This window comes from Dipodomys merriami, unplaced genomic scaffold, assembly GCF_024711535.1.
Source record: "Dipodomys merriami isolate MVZ:Mamm:240054 unplaced genomic scaffold, mDipMer1.0.p SCAF_31, whole genome shotgun sequence".
NCBI classification, from domain to species: domain Eukaryota; kingdom Metazoa; phylum Chordata; class Mammalia; order Rodentia; family Heteromyidae; genus Dipodomys; species Dipodomys merriami.
Genome location: NW_027204604.1, coordinates 3,982,924 through 3,997,812, shown reverse-complemented (window position 1 = coordinate 3,997,812; position 14,889 = coordinate 3,982,924). Strand labels below are relative to the sequence as shown.

Genomic DNA, 14,889 nt, shown 5'->3' with positions numbered 1-14,889 from the left:
GAAGTCTTTCCTGATGGCTGCTCAGGAGTCCTAAAGAGCCTGGGTTTTTGAAAGTCATGTATAAAAATTAATTAATTAATTAAAGGATCTTGTAAAAAAGAACCACTTGGAAGTGATTACTAATTGGCCTCTATAATGTACCATGGGAAAGGTTAAGTTAGGGCACAGTTAGGACAAGGGGAAAGGATGCCAGTCAGGACTCAGTGGGGTGCACAGCCTTCCTCTTATTTCTGGGATTGTCCTTCTCAGCCCTACTTGACACCTTAGATCCCTTTCTCTCAACTACTCAAGCATGTTCCTCTCCAAGCATTTTCCATCTTGTTGAAGGACATCTCAGAGAGGGAAGGACTGGAATACTCATGTATGGGTGCAGATTGCTGTGTTCTCTTCAGTGCTAGAACATATGGTCTCTAGAAGTATTTAAAAGCTAGGGACTACTTACATTTTCTGTCGTAAAATAGAAGGCAATGCACATCACCAGTGTACCCTCGGACCCTGTCCTTCCATTTCCTGTAGTCAATCCCAAGGAACTAATCAGAGATAACAGACAGAGGTTTCTATGTAAATTATCTATTATAGGGTTCTTTTAAACACCCAAAGGAAGGAAGGGAAGGGGTAAGAAGGAATTTGCTTAGATGAATTTTGTCATTGGTGGATGGTGGAAGGTTACATAGCTTCTATATAACTTAGTTTCAATGATTGCTGGGATGGGGGGTTTTACCGGAGGAAGAAAGTGTGTGATAGGAAAGTTTATGTGTATATATTAAAGATTCCAGCTGGGCGCCGGTGGCTCACGCTTGTAATCCTAGCTACTCAGGAGGCTGAGACCTGAGGATCGCGGTTCAAAGCCAGCCTGGGCAGGAAAGTCCGTGAGACTCTTATGTCCACTTAACCACCAAAAAACCAGAAGTGGTGCTGTGGCTCAAGTGGTAGAGTGCTAGCCTTGAGCTGAAGAGCTGAGGGACAGCACCCAGACCCAGAGTTCAAGCCCCACGACGGACAAAAAAAAAAAAAGATTCCAGTTCACAGGTGGTTGTTTTCTGAATTGTGGAATATTTTTTCCCCTCCACTGGATAATTTCATGGATTTTTTTTACAAAGGACTAACTTAAAAAAAATACTGCTGGGTGCCAGTAGTTCACACCTATAATCCTAGCTAATGGCGAGGCTGAGCAGAAAAATCTGCTAGACTTTATTTCAAAAAATAACCAGCAAAAAGCTTAGCTGGAAGCATAGTTCACATGGCAGAATGCCAGCCAACCTGAAAAACTGAGCAAGTGTGAAGCTGAGTTCAGATCTCAGTGCAATCACACCCCCCTCCCAAGAAAAAACACAACTAAAACCAAACTAAGAAGAAAAAGGTAAAGAATTTTTTCCTTTCTTCTGCTCACTTCAACCCTTAAGGGAACCACTGTTAACAGTTCATGAATTCTTTCATAGACTTTATGTTGATATACTTCAATTATGTGACTGTCCCATTTGGAAAATAATTACTGTTCTTTGTGACAGGAATAGTGGTTTGAAATTATGAACGTGGAAATAGAAGTGATGGAAAGCCTTCTGGACTTTCATTGTTCTGGATTTCCATCATGTTTTCTTGAGTATCCTGAGATGATGATTTAAGTGGTAGTAGAAATCTGAAGAATTGACTTAAGTAGTTTAAGCATCTGGGCATGTGGATACATATGCATACACCAACAACCCCCCCCACACACATATATCATTCTTTTCATCTCTGAAGTGGCATTAAGAAGTGGCATTCTGTAACTCCAAAGAAAACTCAAGCCCAAGGGAAAAGTGTGTCTTCCCCATGCCACCCAGCTTTGCATCTACCTCTGAGCCCTTTCCTCCATCTGGTCCAGAGGAGGCTGCCGGGGGCTGACCTGCAGCCCTGCAGCAGCTGGCAGCCATGCTGACTGCACGGTTCAACAGCATTGAGGTGTGTTTTAATCATCGGAACATATGCATGGCTGGGAAGTGTATTTTTGCTGTGCAGCCTACATCTAGTCTAAATGCTAATTATGAGAATAGCTTTAGCAAGGCATTTATGCCTGATTTGACTTAAAAAAAGAGGACAGTGGCCCATGCATCTTTCTTAACGTGTAAGTTCCCTTTTTTCCCCCCGGGGATGGCTCTGAAGGGAAGGAAAGCTGGCAGGAAAATTGCTATGCAATTTGGCTTAAACACCATCGCTGCTTCCCCAGAAGGAGCAGTAATGATACTCAGGAAGAAACACACTCCCTCTTCTGCAATAAGGGGAGGCAGAAAAGGTATTCAGGGACCTGTGGTCAGAGAACCATCAGGCCAGAAGGTCCTGGGGCTACAGCTTCCTCCTCCATGTTCTTCTCCTCCCCCTTCTGCATGTACAACCTATCATAGCCCTTACTTCAATAGATACTCAGGATTCCCAAGCCTTTGCCAGTAATTTTATGTACGATTACCACATTAGAGACATAGTAAATCTATCTTAGAAGAAACACGGTGCAGTATGAAGCCAGGCTTCATTGTCAGACTGTCTAATCTGAATTCTGATCCTTCTCTGCCACTCGTACTTACATGGTCTCCCCTAGGCTTCATTTCCCCATCTGTAAAACAGGTTGTTATCATAATTCTCCTGTGAAACTGGGTGTGGATGAAACTGCTCCCAGCACAGTTCCTAGCTGCAGTGGTGCTCAGCAATGCTCATTTCACAAATGTCTGTTCACTGAGGGGGTGCAGTGCCATGTCTCATGGATGGAAGAAGGGAGGGAGGGAGGGAAAGTCACGCAGCCTTGCAGGATGAGCAGGGTCTTAGTCTTTAAGACTCTAGACTAGCCAAAATTTATTTCTCACCTCAGATTCATCCTCTAGAACATGAAGAGTCTGAGTGTTGAGGAAACAATCTCAGAGGGCATAGATTTTGGCATGGTGATTTTTTTATGCTCTGGTTTTAGTCTGTCAATAAATGTAAAAAAGAACAAGTTTATAGAATGCAACCTGCATTTCCTAAAAGTTAGACCTCTAGTAAGAGTTGCTCTGTGTGTGTGTGTGTGTGTGTGTGTACACATAATGAGGGGGGGGAATGGTAGTACTCAGGACTTAATGTTTACTATTAGTCAGGGGCTCTGCCACTTGAGTTATACCTCCAGCTGCCCTTGGTATTTTAATGAACAGTTTCTTTCTTTCAAAGATGAGAAAGTAGCCAATCATTCATTAGGCTGAGACATGAAAAGCAAAGCCTCAGTCCTTTGGCTTCAGGCACTCAGACCCTTCTTAAGGGGAGAGGCAGCCATTAAATAGGTGAATGAGGGCTTTTGTGTTTACCCAGAGTAGGGGCATTGGATTAAGGGTTATTTTATTTAAAAGCAGGGGGAATCAGCAATGGGCCCCAGGCACACACAAAACAGCCGTAGCATTATCAGAATTAGACTCTAAGAATCCTGGCCCCAAGTAGCCTGATACCCATGCCGGCGTAGATACCTCAGATTGGGGAGAGATGGGGGCGTGTAATGTTCCTGGCCTGTGGTGAACTGTTGGGTAGGTGGGCCACAGGAAAAGGGTCTTCAGCCCTTACAGTTGACTTCTGTATTTACACCTAAGAATTCAAAATAAATTTTGTTGGAACAAAAGATACAAGGGCCCCACACACAGCGTTTTAAACCTATGGAACTGAACCAGAACATCTTCCCTAGTTCATTGTGAAGAGACCAGTTCATGATCTCCATCCGGAGGGAAGCTTTAGCTGACCTTTTGTCCTCTTTCTTTTTCATTACAGGTTAACTGCAATGGCTTCACCATTGAAGATGAAGAACTTTCTCATTTAGGATCAGCCATATTTCCTGAGTAGGTTGAATTTGACTTGCATTTCTTTCCTTTGTACTTTTAACAGTAATTTGATTGCTCTCTCTCTTTTTAAAAAAAAATTTTTACATAACCCACTGATCTGCATGTGGCAGGCATGAAACTCCAAGTAAATTAAGATAGCTTTTTAATCTGTCAGATTTCAAAATATTTCCCCTCCACTTAAGGATCCAAAGGCAGTAGTTAAGAGAACAGTTGCTGTTGAGTCCTGCTAGGCAGAGAACCGTTATTAAGGGGATATTTGATGGTATGCAGAAGAACAGATACTGACCTGCTGAGAGATGAGCTTTCTGTGTGTCGCTGCTTCTGGAAATCTTTGGGTTTCTTCTGCTCAAACCGAGACCTTAATTGCTAACCAAGAATTACCCATGGGCTTGATAGAGACTTGTATGGGCATCTTGTCAACTCTCCTTTTTGAATACTGCTGGTTCAAAAAAACTATTTCGGTAGAAGAAGCTAATTGTTCTTTGACATTTTCACTCAAATAATTCACTACTTCAGCTTGGTCTCCCTTGAAACTGGGTTTTTGATTAGCCCATGGACAAATAAGAGATCTTCATAGTTCTTGCGTGGATTGCCAGGAGTGGCCTTGCCCTTCCTGTTAGAACGGGGAGGACTTACAGAATGATTTAGTTCCTCAGCCTGGAGCCTTTGCTTCACAGATGGAGCAGGGAAGCCCTCCTGCACCCCGAGGAAATCCACACTGGAGATGAATTCCATGAGCAGGAAGGGGGTTCACTGCAGTATGTAATCACTGCAGTGTGTACTGTACTGTAGGGGCTGTGGGTGTCACACTTACAAGCACAGGGGTCACGGCACAACTCTCATGCACTCACCAGCATTCACACTTGTTCGCTGCAGCCATGTCCTTTCCCCTGCCGTATGTGTTTTGAGCTGCCAGGCTCCGTGCATCCAGCCCCTCTGCGTCTCTTGAGCAGCTGCCGCAGGCTTACTTGGACCACAGTAACTGAAAGCCATATTCTTTCCCCTGCGGCCAGTGTTGTCATCTTGCAATTTGAATTCCTGTAACAAAGACAGGTGCATTTGTGGGGAGATTCGTCTAGACTTTTGCCATGGGGAAAAGGAAAGCGGAAAAGGGAGGGCCTCCGTTCCCAGTGAAGAAGGCTCAGCTCTACAACTTCAGTCCTGAAACAAACTCTAGTGTCTGTGCTCTTGGTATTGGAAAAGACATCTCAGGAGAGGTGGTGCTGGCTGTGTCATGCTCTCCTGCAGGAGTCCAGGAAATGACAAATCCAGGAATAGGAGTGGTTTTAGACTGCCTTAGAGCATCCCACCCACTTTCTTACAGAGATTCCCCAGGAGTTTACGGAGAAAGGGAATACTTGATCCTTCTTGTAAAAGTTGATGCTAGAGATCTACATCTCCTGCAATATGCACCCTTGCCTTTTGGCTGATGTCCTGGGGCCTGGCCCTCACTGGCAGGGAGCTGGGGTATGTGTGCAAGGAAGACGGTCTCTCTCCAAGGATAAGAACACTCACCAGGAACCTGCCTCCTGTTGGTCCCAGGCACAAGGCCCACCACACATTCACTCAGACCTCTAGCAAGCAGGAGGGAGCAGAAGCCACTGCGGGGCCTCACAACCCCCCGGGCAGAACATCTTCATCCTTACCCATCTTTGCAATCCTTTTCCTTTTTTTTTCATATCCTTAGGGCAAATGTGAAAAGCATTCTGGTCTCTCAAGGGTCAGGAGGGTGGCACTGGCTACCTGTACCCACAGGAGCCTGAGCCCCAGTTTCTGGGCAGTTTTAATTGGGGGAAAAAAATCCCCTTGGGCTGAAATCATACGGCATTGTGATTTCAAAGGCAGTATTTTCAGAGATCAAGCACTCTTTCCCTGTAGTTTAGAAATTTCTGTTCTCAGAACTTTGACCTTGATATAATCAGAAAGCTCAAAGCACCTCGCATAGGCGAATCTCTCTCTCTCTCTCTCTCTCTCTCTCTCTCTCTCTCTCTCTCTCTCTCTCTCTCTCTCTCTCTCTCTCCCTCCCTTTCTCCCTCTTCCCCCTCCTCTCTCTCTCTCCCTCTCTTTCCCTCCCCCCCCCTCCCCTCCTCTCCCTCCTCTCCCCTTCTCGTTGTCCCTGAAAAGCAGACAGTGAGCAGCAGGAGCAATAATGTCCCAATTTTCCAGATGAGGAAATTGAGGTGCAGAGAGACTCAAACAGGCTTCTCCAGGGATCACAAGCTCTCCCTCACTTAGCAGCTGGCATTTCTCCACATCTGAAGAAAGCACACGAGGGAGGGATGAGCCATTTAGAGAGCCCACTCGCAAGCCACAAGCCATTTGTCTTGTAGCTTGTACAGTGGAGTGGCAGTAGCTGTAGGGGTTGGGATATGAGTTCTGCATCTACCAGGAAGGAATATTTGTGGAGTTTGTTGTTTTCATTATGTGGTTTTGCTTTTAGCTTAGATATTGTTTTGAATTATGGATTTTGCTTTTTACTGTGATTAAAGTGTTAGCTATTATAAATGCATGGCAAAACAACTTATCCGCACAGTCTAAGCTAAGTCTAACGCATTTTTAAAAGTCTTACAAAAGCCAGGCACTGGTGGCTCATGCCTGTAATCCTAGCTACCCAGGAGGTGAGATCTGAGGATCATGGTTTGAAGCCTGTCCAGGCAGAAAAGTCCTTGAGACTCTTACCTTCAATAAAACTACTCAGAAAAAGCCAGAAGTGGCCCTGTGGCTCAAGTGGTAGAGTGCTAGCCTTGAGCAAAAGAAGCGCAGGGACAGTGCCCAGGCCCAGCTTTCAAGTCCCATCACCAGAAAGGGAAAAAAAAAGTCTTAGGAAAATTCAGTTCCTCCAGCTCAGCTAGAAGTGAGGAACATCCATCCTGCAGGCAGTGTAAGAACCACAATGTCATTTGGTACATGGTACTACAGACATGCATGCTTCTTGTATGTTGCTTGTTGGTTCCCTTCAGCCTTTCTGTCTAAATAAATCATTTTACCTGGTCCAAAATGCTTATATAAATATCCACATGATCCTTGTCAAAGAATAGCTTCCCCATCTCTGATGTCATTCAAAACAATGGGTCTTCTCTTCTGATCGACAGTGTGGCACTGATGAATCATAGCTGTTGCCCCAATGTCATTGTGACCTACAAGGGGACCCTGGCAGAAGTAAGGGCTGTGCAGGAAATCCACCCAGGAGAAGAGGTGAGTGTGCTACACCGTGAGCACAAGCTGTTGTAAAAGGTCATGCAGGTGGCGCATGCCTATACTCCTAGCTACTCCGGAGGCTGAGATCTGAGGATTGTGGTTCAAAGCCAGCAGGTGTAGGAAAGTCCCTGAGACTTTCTCCAAGCAACTACCAGAAAACCAGAAGTGGTGCTGTGGCTCAAAATGGTAGAGAACTAGCCTTGAGCAAAGGAGCTCAGGGACAGTGCCTTGGCCCAGTTCAAGCCCCTTGATCATCACCACCAACAACAAAAAGGTCATGTAGGCCAGCCCATGCAGTGTCAGTCAGCAGTGCCAGTGCATTTATGTGGGAATCCCAGGCTGGGGCTTCTGTTGAGTGCTGGCCATTTCCTTCTTTAGTCAAGAAGAAACAAGCAAGGGGTATGTTCAAGTGACATCATCGTTAGCCAAGATTTAAAGAGGTGCATAGAGAAAGGAGGCAGCTAAAATGACCAGATTGGAGATTTTGATTCTCTTTAGATTCTGCGAACCCTCGTTTTCAGACACGTGACTTTCAAATTCTCGCCTATCCCCACTGTCCCAGGAAAAGGTCCAAAGTATTGTCTGAAAAAGAATAAGCCACCCAGCAGTAGCTGAAGAGCCCTACGATCACAAGTGGTACTTGAATTTCACATCATACAACTTGCGTGTCTATACTTGCAGATTACTTTTGAGGAAGGTATTGTAGGTGGTCGGATGTATGTCTTGATAGGGAAATAGAGGCAGCCACTGGGCAAAAGGCATCCACCAGCCTCTTTCTTTAACGTAGGCGTGTAGAGATAGCCAGGCTTCCATTGCTTGCTTCCCTCTCCTCTTTCCTGTCGTGTGCATGGTGCATGACCTTTTTATAAGACTTCTCTTGGTGAGAAGCCTGCCTGGTGAATTGCTGTAGGGACACTGTGTTCTCAGGCAGATCCCTAACCAGCCCATAGAGGTAGGGACAGTATGTCTCATACTTTAGGTTCAATTTCATGTTACTTGCAATGCTGTTTTAAGGTACATACTTAGATACTTTGAATTTTAAAAGTAATTGAGTGTATGCTAAAGGATGAATGCTGGAAGGTATTAACTAGTCCACAGCTAAAGCAAAACGACTTTTCTTTTTGTAAATGCTTCATGATGAAGGTGTCCTATTTGGAACCAGGCTGTCTAGGTCTTGCAGTGCCAGGATGCCTGCTTAGGAAAACAATTAGGCAGAATGTATGCATCAGGCCCCTGACTCCTGGACAGGTTTAGTTTGAGCTACGAACATGAGCCTGAAGTGGCCTTTGTCGCCATCTTCTGGAACTGCCTGCTTGTTGCATTGTGTCCATCAATAATTTCAGAGAAATCCCCTGCTAACTCTTGCCACATGCAAGACAGGGTCAGCTGTTGTTTCTGCAAGTTCTCACAGGCCTCCAATGTGGTGACCTTGGTTTGGGGAAGTCAATACTTTGGAGGTGACTTGCCCTGCAAAGAGGAAAGAACCATGCCTCGGAGGGTCAGAATGAGCTGTGGCATATCTCGTCCTGCCCTGTGGGTTGGGGAGACCTTGACTGGGCTTTGGTTCCTGCCTGATGAGGCGAGAGGTCACTGGCAAGCTTGATGGCTTTGTGAAATCTGTCTGTTCAGGCAGACACGTGTCTGCTTCTGCGAGCTGAGCAGCCAGCGCTGTCCCTGTGGGGAGATGATGGATATCTGGGTGCTGGCCTCCCCATGTGCTCCAGACAAAAACTAACGATGGTAGAACCAATAAGACATTGTATATTCCCTGGCCACGTGATGGCCGCAGTTGTTTCTGTAACAGACTGAAGCTTTGCCTTCTTGGACCCCTAGGTGTTTACCAGTTATATCGACCTCCTGTACCCAACAGAAGACAGGAATGACCGGTTACGAGACTCCTACTTCTTTACGTGCGAGTGCCAGGAGTGCACCACCAAAGACAAGGTCAGTTCCCTGAGGGGCCACCGGTGTGGGCTGTACTCAGCTCCAGCATGCTGCTGCAGGTGAGCTCTCCTGGCTCGCAGAGTATGTATTCTCCTACAGAAGGGAATTTTGACCCTTCCAATCCTCCATACCAAGACAGCCAAAGAGAATCCTGTTAGACCAGTCTCTGCTCAGATCTGCTTCTCGATAGCTGGGGGATGTATTCCCCGAACACTATACAAATAAGAGAAGATTCTGCCAACTTCCTGTTTCTTTAAAAAAAAAAAAAAAAGACTGCCCAAGCTGGGCATGGTGATACACATCTGTAATCTCAGCTACTTGGGAGGTGAAGATGTGAGATCCCAAGTTTGAGACCGACCGGGGCAAAGTTAGCAAGAGCTTGTCGCAAAAATAAAACTTCTGCGGCTGAAGCTTGATTAGTCCTCGTGTACTTGCCCAGCAAGTTCAAGGCCCTGGACTCAATCCCAAGTAAAAAAAAAAGGAGGGAAGGAGGAGAAAGGGGAGGGAGAAGAAAGGGAAGGGAGAGAAGGACGGAAGAGAACTGTTCAGGGGGACATTCTCCGCTAGCATCACTCCCGTTCCGGCCTCGTCACCTGGCCTTAGGCGTGGGCAGCCCCTGCCTCTGCCGAGGAATCACTGCAGAGGTTTGCTGCAGTGGCACCTCTCACCTGCGCACCTTTCCTTCAGGACAAGGCCAAGGTGGAAGTGCGGAAACTCAGTGATCCCCCAAAGGCAGAAACCATCCGAGACATGGTCAGATACGCACGCAACGTCATCGAGGAATTCCGGAGGGCCAAGCACTACAAGTATATCCTTTCCGCCTCCACAGTCCACAGATTTTTTTTTCCTACCTGCCGAGGTGGCAGGAAGTTGGGAAGAGGGAGCAGGAGATAGATGGGGTGAAGTGTCGGTACAGTGAAGGAAAAGGGCTCTCCTGGGAAATGTGTGAAGAGGAACACTCACCGTGTGGTTGGTGTCTTTTGTTCTTATTTCTCCTTGGTTGTCTGCTTGGGCTGGGTGCTTCTGTGGCAAAAGGCTGAAGAAGGATCCCTAGGAAGCCCTCGTTTATTGAGCATTTTTACTTTGGGCCAGGCACTGCAGCAAGAGCCTTGCTTTTGATTACTGCTTGTTAAGTACAAGTACCTCAAGTACCTTGGGTGGTCCTGAGTAGGGGCTGGTGCCATCTAGCACACGAGGGAGTGTACCAGGGGTGTCTTGCTCACGGGACATCACTGATGAAGGCAGTATCTGGGATTTTTGATCCAGCACTGCTGGTGACCAGCATGTTTTTCTAACCACCACATTGGAGCATTGGCTTAGCTTTTGGAAAGGGATTGGATTTGTCCCTCAGTAGAAAGAACGTATAACCAGTGAATGGAAATGATAATGACACATAATGTTTCTTTGACAGCTTAAGAGAATTTCAAGGAAGAGAAAGGGAGGAAAGAGAGAGGGAAGGGGAAGAAGGAAAGAAAGGGAGAACTGTGAATTTTGCTGTGGTAGGCCGGGCTTCCTTCCCAGCCCAGCATCTAAGCCGGTCAGCCTGCATGGGTGAACATTTCAGTTTTATTAAAAGACTGAGAACTTGAGGTTCTAGTTAACAGTTTTATATCAGGATGAGCAGGTAGAGCAGGTGAGGGCTAGTTTGTGTCTGTAAGGAAATGGCAGTTCCCTTTCCTCTTCTGTAATGTACGGGTGGAGCTGGTGATGGTGCTCCTTGTGCTCCTCTTGGGACCTGCTAGTCACTTCCTTGACACCACAGCACCCCCTAGCGAGCTGCTGGAGATCTGCGAGCTCAGCCAGGAGAAGATGAGCTCTGTGTTTGAGGACAGCAACGTGTACATGCTACACATGATGTACCAGGCCATGGGTGTCTGCTTATACATGCAGGACTGGGAAGGGGCCCTGAGATACGGACAGAAGATCATTAAGCCCTACAGGTGACTGCTGTGGCTGTTCTGGGCCTCCTGGTGTAGGGTGGGACAGGGGATGGGGGGTGGGGATTGGCTACGTAGTCCTACTGTCCCACGTTGGAACTTGCCAGGAACAGCTGCTATCCCTGGGTGTGGAGGTGTAAGAGCAGAGGCCACTCTACTGACCCAGGCCAGTTCCTTCCGCCACCCCAAGGGGGACAGCCCAGGAAGGAGATTGAGTTTTGCAGAGCATTTCTGAGACAAGCCCACCCAGGGCCCGTATCCACGCCCCTTAATTGCTGCCAGTATTAAAAGGGTTTGCTTCCTTTCCCATCCACTGCTTTTTGGTTAAATGGCACGAAGAATCAGTAAGTGGTGGGCACAGAACCCTGCATTTTCATCACTGCATCCTTCTCTTCTGCTCCCCAGATTGCATTGGGGGAAAACTCTAGAACCTGTGGGCTGGTGTGGTTATTTAAATCCTCTCTTCTGGGGTTTGAGTAAACCAAGATGGATTTTAGTTTGTAGTAATCGTGGCCAAAGGGAAAGGCCTCGCCCTGGGGGTTTTTAGGCCTTAATGTGGGCCCTGAAGAGGGATGGCTGCTGTCCCCCTTTGCCCCCGGCCTGGGGTGGGGACTATAGTGCTGATCCCTGGAGCTCTCTTAAAGGCCTGGACATTATGCATGCATAGCATCCGCCCCACCAAATGAAATAAGATCTTGGGGAATTGGGCCTAGAAGTCCCTGTGTAACATCAACATCCTGTGCCTTTTCTGATGGGTTTGAGAAGCTCACTTAAGACTGGGGACTGTATAGTTTGAGTCACGTTTGAGTTTCTGTGTTCATCTCTGCCTTCCTTTTACCCCACTGTGTCCTGAATAGCCAGCAGGGGGAGCCCAAGGGGAAGCCAGCTCTGGGAAACATTTTGTTGAATTGGAGACAATCTCAGGCTTCCCTCAGAGGTCCAGGAAGGGGTTGGGAAGTACTCGCAGACTCATGCATACGTCCCTCTGTGAGATAGGGAGGAAGACACAGACAGTGTGTCACCCAGCCGCTCTTCCAGCAGGGACTGGCTGGGCTAAACCCTTCCTTAGTGAGCCAGATCTGGCCTTCTGGAGGCCGCTATGTTGTCTCCAGGAATTCAGCTAGACTTTCAGGACAGGCAGAGTAGATCAGACTAGCTGTAACAGACATTTCTCTCCACACACACACATGCACACTCTCATAAGCTGGATCCCATTCCAAGAGAAATGGCTCTTTGCTAAGCAGACTCCATCAATCATGGCGGAGAAAGAAATCCTACAATATATACACAGCCCTTTGGCAGACAATAGAGAACATTCTAGAAGATACAGCCTTCAGAGAGCTTACAATTTGGCTAAATCCAATTTGTATCCTAGGTATAATAGAAAGCTCTCTGTGTTTCCATTTTTCTGATGGAAGGAGAGAGGCTTCACTACTGCCCTCATAGAAGGGGCATTTTCCTAATGCCTTCTTTTGAGTGTACCTGAAATAGAAAAATCTGGACTGGGACTATACATAAAACATTGCTATGGTTTTTATAAAATAGAATTTCTCCGGCAGTTTTGATGCCTGCTCCCTCCCCCCCCCCAATGATAGAAACTACAAACACAAACTACAGACCGTGGGCGGGATGTCTGCTGGTAAGCCATCCTGACCCAGCCTCGCTCTGCCCAGGACCTGGCAGTGTTTGCAGACGACTGGTTGCTTTGAAGAGCGCGGTCATGCGCCCTCACCTGCAGAGTGTGTGTGTGTGTGGGGGGGGTGCTGCTGACAAGGCCGCCTGCCCTCTTTCCTTCTTCCAGTAAGCACTATCCTGTGTACTCCCTCAACGTGGCCTCCATGTGGCTGAAGCTGGGCCGGCTGTACATGGGCCTGGAGAAGAAAGCTGCCGGAGAGAAAGCCTTGAAGAAGGTACAGCTGGGATTCCAGGCTGGGAGGCAAGGGCTTCCAGAGCCCTTAGCAAGCAACCTCATGCCCAGGGAGGCCTGGGCCTGAGGAGCAGAGGGTGACCACCATCTGGCCGTGGCATACAGGAGTGCATTCCACGGGGAGGGCTGGGAAAAGGCAGTGAGCCTGAATCTGGGCTGGCCCGTCCCTTGGCCAGGGGGAAGGGTGATGACCCTCCAGTGCTGGCTCCTCTCCTGTCTCCTCCCCTGTTATTGCCATGGAAATGAGACAGCTGGCTGGGCCAGGAAACCATGATGGGGAGTTCTCCATTCATACCTGAGGATTTAGAATTACAATACCCAACCCCCGTGGAATCAGACAGTTGGGTATATGGACTGTGGCTCAGTGTTAGGATGGCGTGTTGGCAGTTTCTATAGTGGATTTAATAATCAGCACCATTTATCAAGGGCCTCTATAGGTCCGCACAGTTAGCACAATACTGAGATAGATTTCCTTGGTGAAGAAAGTAAGGCCCAAGTGGGTCAAGGAAGGGGCCTAGGGTATAAATGGTGGTCCTGCCTTGGAACAGAGATCTTTCTGGATTGCAAGCCTCCACCCCCTCCCCTGTTTATGCTGGGACTCCCAACACCTGGCCAGGGCGGACCAGAACCCAGGCAGCACTCACCCTTGGTATTGGACAGCTGCCCCGTGGGTCAGGAGGTCGGGCCCAGACCCTGGCATCATACAGTAGCTTAGAAGTATCCTCCAGTACTGATTCTTGTTCTTTATCTAGAAGTCAGTCTATTGATTTACTCCTGCAAGAGACTGTTTACAGATTTTAGGGCTTCAAGATGGCCTGAAGCCTAATCCTCCACATCCCCAAAGTGTCATATTGAGTTATTCAGGAAAACAGGATAAGGCTCTATAGATCCCAAATTGAAGGGGCAGGACTTAGCCAGGACAGAAATGGGAGTTAAATATAGAAGTTCCTGTTTAAACCATTGGGTTTGTCACCTACAATAATAACATGTTCATTGTCTTAGTGAGATGGAGAGAGATGTAGCCAGTTAGATCACAGCTAGAAAGCGTGGGCTGGTCTAGAAACATCTAGAATAGTAGGGAAAAGAATGCTACAAAGTTATTTTCTCTACATTGTGTCTAGTACTTGGATAGGTTTGTAGGAAACTGTACTCAGCAGTGGAGACTGGATGGTAGCTGGTTACAGATAGTTTCTGTCTCCTTGTTTGTCAAAAGCCAGACTGAAGATGAACAAGGCTCTAAAAGTCTGAGTGTGTCCTGTGCCGCAAAGCTGTGAGGTCTAGTTGTGATTCCATGAGGTCAAGATGGAGAGGGAGGGACGGACTTGAAGGTTCATTGCCATTTGTCTCTCCTCCCTAGGCCCTTGCAATCATGGAAGTAGCTCACGGCAAAGATCATCCATACATTTCTGAGATCAAACAGGAAATCGAAAGCCACTGAAACTGCAATGTGCTGGCTTTCACCCTGAAACCGAGAGGACTAGAGGACTTCCCCTTCTGTACGGCCTCCAGCATTTCTACAGACTCACCACAATGAAATACTTCTGCACCTCAGCCTTGCACACTTTGAGGTTGATCTTAATCTTCAACCTTAACATTAAATTATTTTGAATGCTTTTATGTTATTTTTATAAGAGGTAATGGCATGGTTCTTATGTCTTATATGATTTGGGCAGATCAAGTTTTAAAATGCAATTATTTTTCCCTTCTTGCCTATTGTCATGATGAAACTGAGCAAAGTTGAATGATGAGAGAATAAAAGAGATATAATATATACTTGACGATTGCGTTTTCTTCTGTCTGTGGTGAGGATTTTTTTCTTTTTTAACTTTTGAGACCATCTCACTAGATAGCCAGGCTGGCCTCCTTCCAACTTTGGTCTTCTCAGGGGCTGGGATTACAAGTATGTGCCGCCACACCTGGCTTTGTGGGGAGGATTTGTCTGTGTTGGTGGCAGCCAGCTTTGAGTGGAAGTTATGCCTGGCCTGCATCATTCAGTGAGCCCCCTGGCTCTCAAGGGAGAGTGGAGGAAGAAAGCGAGAAGAGGGAAAGTACCAGAAGG

General features: G+C 47.1%; 1 protein-coding gene across 1 annotated transcript in view; it reads left to right on the top strand.

Moving 5' to 3' along the window:
* The window catches only part of Smyd2 (SET and MYND domain containing 2), a 47,820-nt gene extending 33,212 nt beyond the window's left edge, over positions 1-14,608 (top strand). Inside the window, exons 6-12 of the mRNA XM_070041507.1 lie at positions 3,754-3,821; positions 6,917-7,019; positions 8,856-8,966; positions 9,654-9,774; positions 10,732-10,906; positions 12,705-12,813; positions 14,188-14,608. Coding sequence (XP_069897608.1) covers positions 3,754-3,821; positions 6,917-7,019; positions 8,856-8,966; positions 9,654-9,774; positions 10,732-10,906; positions 12,705-12,813; positions 14,188-14,268 — 768 coding nt within the window. The 3' untranslated portion in view covers positions 14,269-14,608. The remainder of the gene's footprint in view (positions 1-3,753; positions 3,822-6,916; positions 7,020-8,855; positions 8,967-9,653; positions 9,775-10,731; positions 10,907-12,704; positions 12,814-14,187) is intronic.
* Positions 14,609-14,889: the final 281 nt, after the last annotated feature.